Source organism: Eriocheir sinensis, unplaced genomic scaffold (genome assembly GCF_024679095.1).
Source record: "Eriocheir sinensis breed Jianghai 21 unplaced genomic scaffold, ASM2467909v1 Scaffold7, whole genome shotgun sequence".
Classification (NCBI taxonomy): Eukaryota; Metazoa; Arthropoda; class Malacostraca; order Decapoda; family Varunidae; genus Eriocheir; species Eriocheir sinensis.
In genome coordinates, this window is record NW_026112053.1 from 347,501 (window position 1) to 363,424 (window position 15,924).

The 15,924-nt window shown below is 46.7% G+C and overlaps 1 protein-coding gene across 1 annotated transcript in view; it reads left to right on the top strand.

The window, feature by feature from the left end:
- LOC126993946 (carbohydrate sulfotransferase 13-like) overlaps positions 1 to 14,983 on the top strand; it is a 16,964-nt gene extending 1,981 nt beyond the window's left edge. The window contains exons 2-6 of the mRNA XM_050853174.1: positions 12,030 to 12,199; positions 12,557 to 12,670; positions 13,200 to 13,267; positions 13,654 to 13,878; positions 14,611 to 14,983. Coding sequence (XP_050709131.1) covers positions 12,030 to 12,199; positions 12,557 to 12,670; positions 13,200 to 13,267; positions 13,654 to 13,878; positions 14,611 to 14,983 — 950 coding nt within the window. The remainder of the gene's footprint in view (positions 1 to 12,029; positions 12,200 to 12,556; positions 12,671 to 13,199; positions 13,268 to 13,653; positions 13,879 to 14,610) is intronic.
- Positions 14,984 to 15,924: the final 941 nt, after the last annotated feature.

The following is a 15,924-nucleotide window of genomic DNA, read 5'->3' on the forward strand; positions in this document are numbered from 1 at the left end:
CCTTCCTATGCGCGCAACAGACACAAGGAGGAAAGTGACCGCGGGTGAGGGTAATTAGGAAAAGCTGTCGGTCGGTGAGGTGGAGAGGGAGGCACGCGGAAGGGAGGAAAAGGGCGAGTCGGGCGGTGAGGTAGGGGAAGGGATATGGGCGACAGGAAAAAGTGAAAATAAAGGAGGAAACGGTCGAGAACAATGAGAGACTGCCACGAACGATAGCCATACACTGAGGAAGGTTAATACCGCGCCGTAGCTGTGCCTCGCGTAAGTATAATTTGGCTCTGATCACGTTACAGGATTAGAAGAGGTTATAGGTTAGGTTAGGTACGTTGGTTCTGTGAAGGTTCGTACAAGGAGGAAGCTCAGGTCCATATATTAACGTCTGAGGCTCCCATTACTATTTCCTCGAGGCCACAGAGATGATTCCAGTTGAGATTTTGAGCTAGGGATAGACCGAGGATATTTAGGCCAGTATTATAAGACTTTCGCTTCTCACATCAGCTCTTTCTAAAGGTAAAAGAGGGGGTCACTAGGGTTCTAATGAGTGTTTCTTCAGGTTTTTGGTACAGAAGAAGGGTCAAACTACCACCAGGGTCGTAAAAATACTCCTGGAAATGCCCACACCTCCTACGAAAGCCTTGTCAAATGTGTGTTCTTAGGCGGTGAAATGTCTTACAATACAACCCTTAGTGGTGAAGAAGGTGACAGCTGGGTGTTGTCGATGGTTCTGTGAAGGTTCGTACAAGGAGGTAGCTTAGGTCCGTATATTTACGTCTCAGGCTCCCATTACTATTTCCTCAAGGCCACAGAGATGATTAACCGGGTTTTCATGGGTGACTCTCCCGTTCAAGGCGCAGAGGTCGTGTAAAACTTTCACTGGCATCAAGAAACAGTAACAGTATAAGTTTAGTAGTGGGCAGCGTGGTAGATGCTATTAGCCTTCCCGTAGTTTATTTATTTATTTATTTATTTAGAGAGAGAGAGAGAGAGAGAGAGAGAGAGAGAGAGAGAGAGAGAGAGAGAGAGAGAGAGAGAGAGAGAGAGAGAGAGAGAGAGAGAGAGAGAGAGAGAGAGAGAGAGAGAGATGAAAGAGGAAGAGGAAAAGGAGGAGAAAAAGGAAGAGAGACTAAGCTTAAGATAGATAAGAACATAAGAACATGGGAAACTGCAAGAGGCCGGGTGGCCTACACAGGGCAGCTCCAGAATCCCCCCCACTACTCACGGTGGGTGAGGTGTAGTTACAGGGGTTACAGGTAGAGTCTTGATCCTCGTTATACCGGCGGTACTAGGCACGCATGCAGCACCCCGTCTCCTTACTGCACCCACACCTCACTGCCACCTGTCGTCCTCGTCCATGTAGCTATCCAGTCTACTCTTAAAACAAGCTATCGTCCCTGCACTAACTATGTGATTGCTGAGTCTATTCCATTCCCCCACAACCCTATTACTAAACCAATGCTTGCCTATATCTCTCTTAAATCTACACTTTTCTAATGTAAATCCATTACTGCGAGTTCTATCCTGCTGGCTAATTCTCAGTACTTTACTTATATCGCCTTTGTTGTAACCCTTGACCCATTTGAATACTTCTATAAGATCTCCCCGCACTCTTCGTCTCTCTAGTGAATGTAAGTTTAGATGTTTCAGCCTATTTTGATATGGGAGGTTCCTCAGCCCCTGAATCATCTTGGTCATCCTCCTCTGAACTGATTCTAGCAAGTTGATGTCCATTCTGTAGTATGGGCACCAAAACTGGACAGCATAATCTAAGTGTGGCCTAACTAACGCTAAATAGAGTCTGAGGATGACCTCTGCACTCCTGTTGGTTACCGTCCTGTTAATAAAGCCTAATACCCTGTTAGCCCTATTCCTCGCACTAATACATTGCTTCCTTAGTTTTAGGTCAGAGTTCACTAACACTCCCAAATCCCTTTCACACTCAGACCTGCCTATCGCTGTAGAGTCTAAACTATACCCGTGTAATGGGTTGCGTGTTCCTACACTAAGTACGCTACACTTGGTGATGTTAAAATTCATCTGCCATTTCTCTGACCAAGCTGACAGTTTGTTGAGATCCTCCTGCAGTGCTCTAGCATCCTCCCCTGTCCTAATAGTGCGTCCTATTTTGGTGTCATCTGCAAATTTACCTATGTCACTAGTTATCCCATTGTCTATGTCATTGATGTAGATAATGAATAGAAGCGGGCCTAAAACTGAACCTTGAGGAACCCCACTGGTAACATTACCCCATTCGGATTTTTTACCGTTAATGGTAACCCTCTGTTTCCTGTCGCTAATCCACGCCTTAATCCAATCAGATACCTTCCCTCTTATCCCATGAGCCATGACTTTATTTAACAGTCTCTGGTGAGGTACCTTATCGATGGCCTTACTAAAATCAAGATAAACCACATCATAGCTCTCATCATTGTCAGCTGCCTCGTATACTCTATTGTAAAAGGATATAAGATTAGTGAGGCATGACTTTCCTTTAGTAAACCCATGCTGTGAGTCGTGAATTAAACTATGTCGGTCTATATGGTCCCTAATACTATCAGCTATTATTGACTCAATCGTTTTACGTATAACTGACGTCAAACTAATCGGCCTATAGTTCTCCATAGAAGATTTGTCTCCCTTCTTAAATATTGGAATAACGTGTGCCTGCCTCCATGAAACAGGCACCACCCCTGTGTCTAGTGACTTCCTAAATACTTCTGTTAACTGCCCACTTATTTCAGTTACGCATTCCTTTATTACCCTGGGGAAAAGTTCATCTGACCCTGGCGACATAAATATATATATATATATATATATATATATATATATATATATATATATATATATATATATATATATATATATATATATATATATATATATATATATATATATATATATATATATATAGAGAGAGAGAGAGAGAGAGAAGAGAGAGAGAGAGAGAGAGAGAAAGAGTAAGAAAAGTCGGAGGAATCGGAAGAGAAGGAGGAAAAGAAAGAGAGTATGAGTGAGATAGATAGATAGATAGATAGATAGATAGATAGATAAAAAGAAGAAAGAGATTTAACTTCACAAACCAAAAAAAAAAAAAACATTGATACATTTCTCTTAACAAATAGCACCACCACCACTACCTCCGTCCCCACCTCACCCCTCCTCCTCCTCCTCCTCCTCCTCCACGGTTCCTTCCTCACAGTTTTCTCCATTCTTCCGCATTCTTCCTTCCGCCCAGACTCGTTTAGTGGGCGTGATGCTGGTAGGCCATGGAATTGGGATGAGAGGCGTCTGGTTTGCCGTGGGCGTTGTCTCAGGCCTACACAGTAGTAGTAGTAGTCGTAGTCGTAGTAGTAGTAGTAGTAGTAGTAGTAGTAGTAGTAGTAGTTGTAGTAGTAGTAGTAGTCGTAGTAGTCGTAGTAGTAGTAGTCGTAGTAGTAGTAGTAGTAGTTGTAGTAGTAGTAGTAGTAGTAGTAGTAGTAGTAGTAGTAGTAATAGTAGTAGTAGTAGTAGTAGTAGTAGTAGTAGTAGTAGTAGTAGTAGTAGTAGTAGTAGTAGTAGTAGTAGTAGTAGTAGTAGTAGTAGTAGTAATAGCAGTAGTAGTAGTAGTAGTCGTAGTAGTAGTAGTCGTCGTAGTAGTAGTAGTCGTAGTAGTAGTCGCAGTAGTAGTAAAAGTAGTAGTAGTAGTAGTAGTAGTAGTAGTAGTAGTAGTAGCAGTGGTAGTAGTTGTAGTAGTAGCAGTAGTAGTAGTAGTAGTAGTAGTAGTAGTAGTAGTAGTAGTAGTAGTAATAGTAGTAATAGGCCCTGAGATAGGATACATCCCTAACGCCACCAAGTCTGTTCTTATTGTCAAACCTGAACATTATGATCATGCCGCAGAAACTTTTAGAGGAAGTGGCGTCATTGTGACAAAAGACGGACAACGACACTTAGGTGCAGTGATCGGGACAGAGGTATATAAGAAGGAGTACGTGGGAGACGAAGCAGCTGAATGGGTGAAGGAAATAGAAGCTTTGTCTGCCATTGCCAAGACTGAGCCACACGCTGCCTATTCAGCGTACACCCACGGCATCTAACATCGGTGGACGTTCTTGATGCGCACCATCCCCGGCATCAGTCCACTCCTCCGACCACTGGAAAATGCCGTCAAGAATGTATTCTTGCCGGCGCTGGTGAAATATCATGCTTTGGGGGAGGAGGAGAGGGATATGCTAGCACTTCCCCCAAGACTGGGTGGGATGGGGATCACCAACCCTGAGAAGCTGGCAGATAAGGAGAACCAAAACTCCATCAGCCTTACCAGGTCACTCATCAATAGGATCATCGCTCAGGAGGCAGAGGGCGAGATAGACCAAACAGAAATAAGAGATATTAAAAGAAAAATCTCAGAAGAAAGGCAACAGGCCCAAAAAGACGAGCTGGACCGTCTTACACACCACCTGTCCACAGAAATGGGTAGAAAAATACACACAGCACAGGAGGCAGGCGCCTCTAACTGGCTAACGTCATTACCAATCAGAGCAAAGGGCTTCAGCCTCAACAAACAAGAATTTGTCGACGCCATTGCTCTGAGATATGGCTGGCCGATTGAGGGACTGCCTGATCTCTGTGCATGTGGATCACCAAATGATGTCACCCACACCATGACATGTGAAAAAGGAGGCTTCGTCTGTATTCGACACGATGAAGTGAGGGATCTGACAGCCAGCATGCTCGGGGAGGTATGCCAAGACGTCACTACCGAGCCGGCACTGCTTCCCCTGGACGGCGAACACCTTCGGTACAGGACAGCCAATACCTCACAGGAGGCACGGGTTGATGTAAGTGCCCGCGGACTCTGGGTGCGCGGACAGCGGACGTTCATGGACATCCGGATATTCGACCCGATGGCTGCCTGTCACCGTGAGCTGCCCCTGCAAGCCGCCCACCACAGGAACGAGCAGGAGAAGACAAGGGTATACGGTGAAAGAATCAAACATGTGGATCAGGGCAGCTTCACCCCCCTCGTCTTCACCACATCCGGCGGGATGGGTCCCAGGGCCCAATGCTTCTACGCACGCCTCGCGGAACTAATCTCAGAAAAGAAGCATCAGCCAAGGAGCCACGTTGTCGCCTGGATGAGGTGTAGCCTCTCGTTCTCCCTGCTCAGGTCGGCCATCCTATGTCTCAGGGGCACCAGACACTCTGGCCCAAAAGCCACCAACATCTCCAATATGGACTATGAAGCCACAGTGGTGGAGAGTGACATTAGGGTGGGTCAGGAGTGACTTGAGTAGGGAAGGAAAGGGGGATCTAGACGTAATAGATGATAGGTGATTTAGTGTCAGGTAGTATTAGTGATATGGTTGGATGCCACAGTCATTAGCGAACAGAGTTGGGACTAATGACCTCCAAACTATGGAGCCCTCCATGATTATGTGTCGGGAAAATAAACATGGGTGGAGGTATCATTTTTTGTAGTAATAGTAGTAGTAGTAGTAGTAGTAGTAGTAGTAGTAGTAGAGGGTTTGGACAGTATAGGGATGATCTTTTTTTTTTTTTTTTTTTTTTTTTTACGTTGCGGACTATTGAGCTGGTAGGCTTCTTCCCGGTGGGGCCTGATGGTCGGCCCAGCCCGTTATGGTGCAGGCGAGTGTTTATAGTGGCGCCATTTCAGAAAGTCGTGTGAGGCGAGGCCGCAGGAGGGTGGGAGACATGCAGTTAGCAAGTTCAGAAGAACAGTCAGTCAAAGATATATATATATATATATATATATATATATATATATATATATATATATATATATATATATATATATATATATATATATATATATATATACACACACACACACACACACACACACACACACACACACAAATCTATATATATATATATATATATATATATATATATATATATATATATATATATACACACACACCTGAGGAGGGGAGTGCAAAATTATGCTCCGCCCCGGGCACCAAATACTCCAGGAACGCCTCTGAACCGCCGTCTGCCTCCCCGCCCGCAGGTCATGTCAAGATTTATCTCCTCCGAGACATTCCCTCTAGCGGGCTTTTTTTTCCCTCGAGCTGCTTCCTCTGCTGCAAAAGAATAAATAATAATAATAATAATAATAATAATAATAATAATAATAATAATAATAATAATAATAATAATAATAATAATAATAATAATAATAAAAATAACGCTGATCCATAATTTGCAGCCTTGAAAGTATTTGCCGCAAGCAAGCCAAGGTTGTCAAACAGGATGAGGGTTTTACAGCAGAAATGAGGAAAAAAATGAATATTTGGAAGTCAGCAGTGAGGACGAGTCTGATGCTCGCGGGGCCGACTACGGGTGGCTGTGATGAGGCTTGGCAGCGGCGAGGTCAGCGGTGCTCGGCCTTTCTTAGAGCAGAGGGAAAAAGGTGATGTTGAACAAAAAGCCCGCCATCTCCACCTCCTCGAAAGCAAAAATCACGGTGGCGGAACTCAAGGGGATAAAGAGTCAGGGAGGGAAGCAGAGTTGACGAAGGAGCAAATTATGTTCTTCGATAACACACAGCTGTTCCCCATTCCTGCTTGAAACATGCCTAGTCTATGCTTAAGTAAAAGTCTGGGCTGGTGACTTCATTTGGGTGGCATCTGAACGGGTCGAAATAAAACTGGTGGAGACGATACAGAACGGCTACCGATATAAGGCGGTCTCACATTGACCGTTTTCCTCCAACCGTTGGGGCTACGGGCATCAGCGGTTGCCCGTACGACCAACCGGGAGCGAATTGTTGGTTGTCCGTACGGATGGAAAACGGTTGGGGATACGAGCAACCGCGCGGCTGTATGTAAACAAACAGACGACAGCAGTGGCAGTAGACAGGAGTAGAAGACGAGTAGTGGAAGATGGCCTACCAAGAGAATCGTAAAATGGATTGGCAGAGTTGTTTTGTCTACAAGATAAGGGAACACCCCGCGCTAAGGGACCACACATGAAAACTTTGCCAAAAAGAATTTAAAAAGATGTGGATGGTTCATGATTGCTGCTGCTCTTCGCTCCTTCCGGTGTCTTGCTTGGATATGAGTGGGGCCCCATTTCCAATAGTTAAAAACTCTTCTTTCTCCACTATGAAAATTGTAGAAGGACTCCCGGTCCTCACAGCACACTTCTTTGACGGGGTTTGGGTCAGTACTCCTGTCCTCCCGTCTTTGAAGCCATGATCGTGCCCACAACCGCTTTTTCCTTCCAATTAGCTGCAGCAACACGTCCATAACGTGGATAACAGCAGCACAAGCTGCAGCAGCCATTACTTTCGGAAATGGCACCAAATGGATACAGGGCGACTGGTTTGTTTACGTTGTGGATATGGGCAACCGACCTTGGTCGTGTGTGACGCATCTTTAAAGCAGAAGTAGGGGACGGCTGTGTGGTATCGCCTTTGTGTGCTTGCCGTAGTAATGCACGCACTCTTTTCAGGAGCCAACGCGTCTGATGAGTCAGTCAGGAACCAAGGATCCTGGAGGCACGCTCTGCCACAAAGAGTGACATCGGGTTGACGCAGCAGATGAAGCTGACTTGGAGTAGCTGATGCTGTTTCTTAACGAAGAGGAAAAATATATTCAAAACACATGCAAAGGTTGCAGCCAGAGTGAAGTCAGGCAAAAGCCAAGACCCTGAGTAGATGAAAATGAGGTAAGCGACCACGGCCCAGTGGCGGATGTGAAGTATTCATGGTCGAGTGATGTGAAGGACCCTACAGGATTTTTTAGAGTAGGCGAGGGGGGAGGGCCTGTCATCAGTGGCTATGTATCGCAGACTGGGACTAGGGGGCGCAGGAGTAATCGAAAGGATGTAAGAAAGGATGAGCTAATGGCTTATTACACCAACAGAAGGAGTCTCAGGAACAAGATAGATCTACTGAGGGGGAAAGCATGTGTCGAGAAATTCGACATTATAGCTATCACGGAAACATGGGTGGATACTGCAAACAAAAACTTCATGTCGGAGTATGAAATAGATGGTTATCAGATGTTTCACAAAGATAGAAAGGGAAGAAGGGGAGGGGGGGTGGCACTTTATGTTAAAGACACACTTAAATGTTCCGCTAACAACTCTGTTCAAACAAATGGCGACTCAGAATCAGTTTGGGTGGACGTCCACAAAGGGAAAGACAAACTAATTCTAGGGGTTCTTTACAGGCCACCCAACCTTAGCAGGCAGGACACTGATATATTACTGCAAGAGGTAGGCAGGGCGAGCAGGAGCAAAAATGTCTTTATAATGGGGGATTTTAACTATAGGAATATAGATTGGGAAGGTGTGGTGGGTGATCTAGAATCTGAGGATTTTCTGAAAGTAATACATGATAATTTTCTCAAGCAGGCAGTGACTAAGCCCACCAGAGGAAATAACATTTTAGGCTTAGTCCTGACTAACAACGAGAATATGATCAGTGAGCTAGATGTTGGGGGAGAATTAGGTGGCAGTGATCACAAGGAAATTAGGTTTAAATTAGACTGGGCGGTGACCCATGAACTCAACCCTGTGATGGTGCCTGACTTTAGAAGAGCTGATTATGAGGGGCTCAGAAGACACCTTGAGGAGGTAAATTGGGGAACCTTAGGGCTGGATGAGAGCCAGATCTCAAGGCTGGAGCCGGAAAGACAGGGGAATCATATAGAAATGACCTACAATAATTTAGTTAGAGTAATTGCAGAGGGTCAGAGACAGCATATCCCTTACCAAGCACGTAGGAAGGAAAATAACGACCCCAAATGGATGACCCGCGGACTCAAGCATGAGATAGGCTTAAAGAGAGGAATTTATAGGAAAATAAAGAACGGAGAAACCCACCTCAGGGGTAGATATGTTGAGCTATCCAGGTCGGTGAAGAGGAACACCCGCCTAGCAAAAAGAAATTATGAGATTAGGGTAGCCAACGAGGCCAAGAGCGATCCCAAGGGCTTCTTCATATTGTACAGAACGAAAACAAGGGACAAAATTGGACCGTTGAAAACTAACACAGGTGAGCTCGTTGAGAATGGAGAAGATATGAGCCAAATGATGAATGACTATTTCCTCTCAGTTTTCACGCAGGAAAATCTAACAACCATTCCGGAGAGAGTTCAGGTATATGAGGGCGAAGGGAACGACAAGTTGAGGGATGTGATCATCACTAGGCAAGTAGTCCAGGATGAGATTAGTAGGTTGAAGAAAAACAAATCGCCGGGCCCAGACGAAGTATTCCCAAGGGTGCTGAAAGAGTGCAAGGAGGTCCTCAGTGGCCCGCTTACCGATATCTTTAAGATGTCGGTAAATTCTGGGTATGTGCCCAATCAATGGAAAGTAGCTAATGTGACGCCGATTTTAAAAAATGGAGACAAGTCAGCCACCTCAAATTATCGCCCAATTAGCTTAACATCAGTTGTAGGAAAGATGTTGGAGTCAATTATAGCCGGGAGCATTCGGGACCATCTAGAAAAGCATAGTTTAATTCATGATTCACAGCATGGATTCACAAAGGGTAGGTCTTGCCTTACTAACCTGTTGTCCTTCTACACTAAAGTAATCGAGGCGGTTGACCGAGATGAAAACTATGACATATTGTATCTAGATTTCAGTAAAGCGTTCGACAAAGTTCCCCATCACCGGCTATTACTAAAATTACAGGCTCACGGCATAGATGGGAAAGTTTTGAACTGGATCAGGGCGTGGCTTAGTGGTAGGAAGCAGAGAGTGCAAATCAATGGTAAAAAATCTGAATGGGGCAGTGTTACGAGTGGCGTCCCACAAGGGTCGGTGCTGGGTCCTCTGCTCTTTATTATTTACATCAATGACTTGGACACAGGAATTAGTAGTGATGTTAGCAAGTTCGCAGATGATACCAAGATCGGTAGAGTAATCCAATCAGACAGGGACGCTACCGTTCTCCAGGATGAGCTTGACAGACTATATGATTGGGCGGGGAAGTGGCAGATGGAATTCAATGTCGGGAAGTGTAGCATTCTGAGTGTACGTAGGAATAACCCCTCACACAATTACTCGTTAAATGGCACTCCAAAAGTAGGTCTGGGCGTGAGAGAGACTTAGAAGTCCTAGTGAGCGCTGACCTCCGTCCTAGGGCTCAATGCATTCAGGCTAAAAATCGGGCAAACAGAGTACTTGGTTTCATCTCAATGAGCGTAAGCAATAGGAGCGCTGAAGTCATCCTCAAACTTTACTTAGCACTAGTTAGACCTCATCTCGATTATGCAGTTCAGTTCTGGTCCCCCTACTATAGAATGGATATCAAGATGTTAGAATCTGTACAGAGGAGGATGACAAAGATGATTCAGGGGGTGAGAAATTTGCCTTATGAAGAGAGGCTGAAGCAGTTAAATCTACACTCTCTAGAAAGGCGAAGGTTGCGAGGAGACTTGATCGAAGTCTATAAATGGATGAGGGGCTTTAATAAAGGGGATGTCAATAAGATTTTGATAGTAAAAGAGCCAGGTAGGACGCGTGGCAATGGTTTTAAGTTAGACAAATTCAGATTTAACAAAGACATAGGCAGGAATTGGTTCACCAATAGAGTGGTGGACGAATGGAACAGGCTTGGGGGCCATGTTGTGGGTGCCAATACCTTAGATACATTCAAGAAGAGGTTAGATAAAGCCATGGATGGTGAGGTAAGGTGGGGTTGAGTGTACAGGAGCTGCCTTGTATAGGCCAACCGGTCTCTTGCAGACTCCTTACGTTCTTACGTTCTTATGTTCTTATGTTCTTATGTTCACTGTGAGTCTAATACCAAGACAGTAAGTCATAGCACCGTCAGCTGTGTCACAGTGGTATATAATGGCGTAATGGGTCACTTGCTGTGTCAGTATGGCAGTAATCGAAGCGGCATTAGCAAAGTAGGTAAAGTTATTACCATGCCTGAATGCCCCAATTATTTACTGATAGAAGACTGAAGTGGGATCCTTCTTAGCACCGAGACGCCTACTCCTCACCTGTAATTTTCACGCACTGTGGCTCGACATTCTTTCCAGGATTGCTTTTACGTGTAACCTTCAGTGAATCTTGGCCCCGCAGGGAATCTGTCTTGCTTTCCAGTATTCTGCGGATCGTGTAATGAACTTTGATACCTTTATGATTATTATTCCCATTGACACGTGGCGATTTACTAAGATGATTCATATTATTCCTGCCCACGCTGTCAGTAAACTCATGGCTATAAGTATTTTCAATTTCGCCTATGGCGCCGGCAGGCTTTCTTGATGGGGCCTGGTGGTCGGTGCCAGCCTGTTATGGGGCAGGCAAGTGTTTATAGTGGCGCCATCTTGCTTGGCTCATTCTGTCCCCCAGAGTTCATCTTTGATTCGCTTTTAGAGAGAATCTTGAGATCGAGTTGACAAGTGATCTTCAGGACAGCCTGTGGGTAGTCTTAGGCCACTCGGCGATAACTGAAAATTTGCGAGTTTGTGTGTAGCGGTGGTCGGAAAGCGAACCTGCGCCCTCCTAGACGCCGCACCCGCACGCTGACCACTCAGCCACGATAAATTTTCCCAAGACTTTCCTGGCTTGGGATGGCAGTGTGCATCCGCCACGTTCCTTGAGTGGCACACGTGACGTGATCGGCGGGCGTCGACCAGAGATGGCACTGGACATTCGTCATTTTCTTTGCGGTAAACATTCGATGAACGCTGACCCGGGGCTGGCAGTCGACCTCCGCAGTGACGCACTTCCTTGCAGATCGTCAGCCATGCGTCGCGGCGGTTGGTGCTCGCCGGTGCCGGTGGTCGTGGCGGCGCTGCTGGTGTTTTCCGCCGCCGCTTCAGTCTTGTGGAGGATGAGTCCGAGTCGGGGATGGGACAAGCAGCTGCCTGTAACCGTCCCAAACACAGCATGTGGTCGCCCTCTCCCTGGTTAGCTGCACTGCTATACTCTTACTCTACAGTGAAAAAATCAGTTCAGTCAAGCACAGGAGAAGTAGGAGTATTGATTAAAGCCTTGAGAGTAAAATAGTTGCCCTCTAGTGAACGCCTCGAGGCTAAACAGTCACTTCCTGTTGCCAGACGTGTCTCCGGTCTGGGCGTTGGGCGCCAAGGCACGGAGCGACGCCCTGGAGCGGCACGTCCAGGACACTTGCCAGAGGCTGCGATTCCCAACGGACGGAGTCCACCGGGCGATGGAACGCATGTATTATGACGACACGAGGAAAGTGATCTACTGCTTCGTTCCCAAGGTAAGACACGATCGAGGGAGGGAGGGAGGGAGCTCCGCGGCGGCCCGCACGCGTCATGACGGAGTGAGGTGATCTACTGCTTTATTTTCATGGTGAGAGGTGGGCTTTGCTATACTAAGTCAAGCGTTGTAGCGTTGGTCGCTGGTACCAAGAACCTCCAATTCTGAACCTTCTAAATCCTGCAAAGTTTAGGAAAGGAGGGCCGTTTGTCTTCCTGGTACCAGAACCATGGGGACCACAGCCAACCCTGTCAGTGCCAGTATTAGCATAAAGTCGCCCAAGACAAAGAGTGTGTCCCGAGGGGCACTGGTCTAATGCGGAGTTGAGTTTACCATAGAACACATTCTCTTCAGTCAGGCAGGCTCGCCCGATACGGATGCATCGGTGAAGCCTGACGCCGAGTCGAGACTAACAGCAGAACCAGATTGGGGTCGAGGCTCTTGCTGCGACCCCAACCTCTACTCCTTGTGTGTATGGTTGGGTTGTTTTGTTCAGGGGAGAGACTGCAGGCACGAGATAGGAAAATTCCCAAAGCTTTGGAGGTTAAACGTTCCACACCATTGTCTCAAATCCTGAAATTCCTGTTTTGTGAGCCTTGTGTTGAAAGATGTTGAGCAGTGTAGAGTCATCGGCATAGGAGTGGATAGAACAGTATCTTTTGGAAAGATCATCAATGGACAATAAGAGGGAGAGTGAGAGATAGAATAGAGCCCTTCAGAAAACCACCGTTTATAAGTTTAGGGGAAGAACAGTGACCGTCTTCCACAGCAGAGAAAGATCGGTTTGGAAGAAAACTGGAAATAAAAGTACCGAGAAAAGGATAGAATCCGTGGGAAGGCAGCTTAGAAAGCAAAATTTTGTGCCAGATCCTGTCAAAGGCTTTCAGGGTGCCAAGCCATGTGCAGGTGAATGCTCTTTTGCAGACTCCATTTTATTTCCATGTATGTATCTGCATGCGAATGCTGCAGCATGCCACAGAGATGCATGATTTCTCCAACAGGTCGCAAGTTCAAGCTGGAAGAGAGTGTGGCTGAGGATGACAGGCATCAATGATACCACGCTGGACAGGTATGTATTAGGCCCCCACGGCTTTTTTTTTATAGAATATTTTTACATCCTTGGATGTCTACAGAAAAGCTGTGTAAGGATATCAGGTAACAGCGTTGCGGAAACACAAAGAATTACCAATAGCTCTCAACCGCTGGGCTGCAACTACCAGATAGATATTAGCTTATAACCACCTTTCCTTGACGAAGTTAGAGGGCCATGGCGGCTGGTGTTTATGACATCAATACCGAGCTGTCCAGAGCTAGTGGTGTAACTGTTATCAGAGTACAGCATTCACTCTCGACTGCCTCATGTCAATCTGTTCCCATTCATCCTGGCTAACATATGAAGTGGCCGCCAGCTGTTCCTTAGTTGCCAGAAAAGAGTAACCAGAATGTCTCCTGCAGGTACGCCCTCCACGCCTTTCTGCCCCGCCTGGCCGCCAACAAGGACAGAGAAGAGAAGCTCAGAACCTACAAGAAGTTCCTGATGGTTCGTCACCCCCTGGAGCGGGTGCTATCTGCCTTCAGGGACAAGCTCGAGACCCCCGATCAGCATCCCGCGGCTGTCTTTCAAAGCCAAATTGATTACTTCAGCAAGAAAATAGCTGGCATGATAAAGGCAAAGTACAGGTGAGGCAAGTGGGGCAGGTAAGGTCCTCATAAAACAGACTCAAGGTTAACTGTCGGTTCACTGTAGGTTAACTGTAGGTTGGTTGTCGGTTAACTGTAGGTTGGTTGTCGGTTAACTGTAGGTTGACTGTAGGTTGACTGTTGGTTAATTGTCGGTTAACTGTAGGTTGACTATGTTGACTATAGGTTGGTTGTCGGTTAACTGTAAGTCGACTGTAGGTTGGTTGTCGGTTAACTGTAGGTTGACTGTAGGTTGACTGTAGGTTGACTATAGGTTGGTTGTCGGTTAACTGTAGGTCGACTGTAGGATGGCTGCATGTTGACTCTAGGTTGGCCTAATCATACCTGGGATTCCCTGTGTTGTGCGAGCTGCCTCTCGATGTCTCCTTTGATCGTCGTGTCGTGTGCGTCAGTCAGTTCTCTGTACAGTAAAACCACTACCCGGCAATCGCGTGATTCAGAGGTGCCGCCGGGTAAACGGAAATTCCGGATACTTGAGTATGCTCTCATGTGTGTAATATCATTTCATGCCTGCGCCTCAAAGGACCATCGCCAACTTGAAGCGAAACATCATAACCTCTCGTTAGTTAATTTGATTCATCTATTTATCAATCAACCTATCTATTTATCTATCCATAGGCTATCATTCCATCCATTTACCTAACTATTTATCTTCTAATCTATCTATCTCTATCTATGTATGCATATAACTGTCTATTTCATGCGTACCAGGGGCGCCGCCTACAGGGGGGGCCACAACGTCACCTTCGCAGAGTTCATTCGCTTCATCTCCGAGGCGGGGCGCGGGACGCCGGAGCAGAGGAACGAACACTGGCGGCCCATGCACGAGCTGTGCCAGCCGTGCGCTGTGCGCCACGACTTTATCGGCAAATACGAAAATCTGAAGGAGGACGCGGACTACCTCCTCCAGTGGCTCGGGCTGACGGACCTGGTGGACGGGTTCCCCGCGTCCGACAGGACCTTCCACGCCAGCCGCCTCGACTCCAAGTACTTGGGCCAACTCAGCCACAGCGATATCATGGCCTTCCACGCCAAGCACCAGGCGGATTTCCTGCTCTTTGATTACATGTCATTACACATGTAAGGAGCGGCGGTGATTTGGTATGCTCTTATGTTCTTTGGACTGCTCCTGCAGCCCAACGGAAGGAGGGGAGCCTGCCACCGTCCTCGGTGGGAGGCGCGTCGGGTGGAAGGAGATGGCAGAGGCGAGGGTGGAGAAGCAAGTCGACGCAAAATTTTCTGAGGGTGTCCTTTTCTGAGGCTTTTTCTGAGGCTGTCAGAGAGCCTCGACAGACTCAAGGGGTGGTCAGGGCCTTGTCGTAGGTGTGGTAAGTAGAGTTTAAATAACCCTGAGCCTCTCAAACTGCTGCTGTTAGGTGAGGGTCACAAATGATGACCACGCCGGGGAAGCATACTGTGTGTGTGTGTGTGTGTGTGTGTGTGTGTGTGTGTGTGTGTGTGTGTGTGTGTGTGTGTGTGTGTGTGTATGGGTGTGTGCCAGAGAATTTTAGGGTAGGCGGTGGCCAAAGTGATAGCGTACTGGACCCACATTCGCCGCGTGATGGACGACGCGGGTTCAAATCCTCACGCTACCACTCGGATTTTTCAGTCACCGCCGAGTAGCTTAAAACTACCCACATGCTGTCCTGAAGACCACCCATCAACCTGGACTCTAGAGGAAGCCGTCCAAGCGAATCAAGAACGAGTGCCGGGGGGCAGCATGAGCCAATGCAAGATGGCGCCACTATAAACACTCGCCTGCGCCAGAACGGGCTGGGCCGACCATCAGGCCCCACCTGGAAGAAGCCTTGGGCCGACCATCAGGCCCCACCGGGAAGATGCCTACCGGCGCAATAGGCAACAACGTAAAAAAAAAAAGAAAAAAAAAAGAGAGAGAGAGAGAGATTTACATAGATTTACATAGAAAATCAGACCACACAGACCCCATGGTCCAGACTTGGTGGTCTGTCCTTAAACCTAAGTGATTTTACATTAATCAGAAGACTCCAAAACGTTGCATTTCTA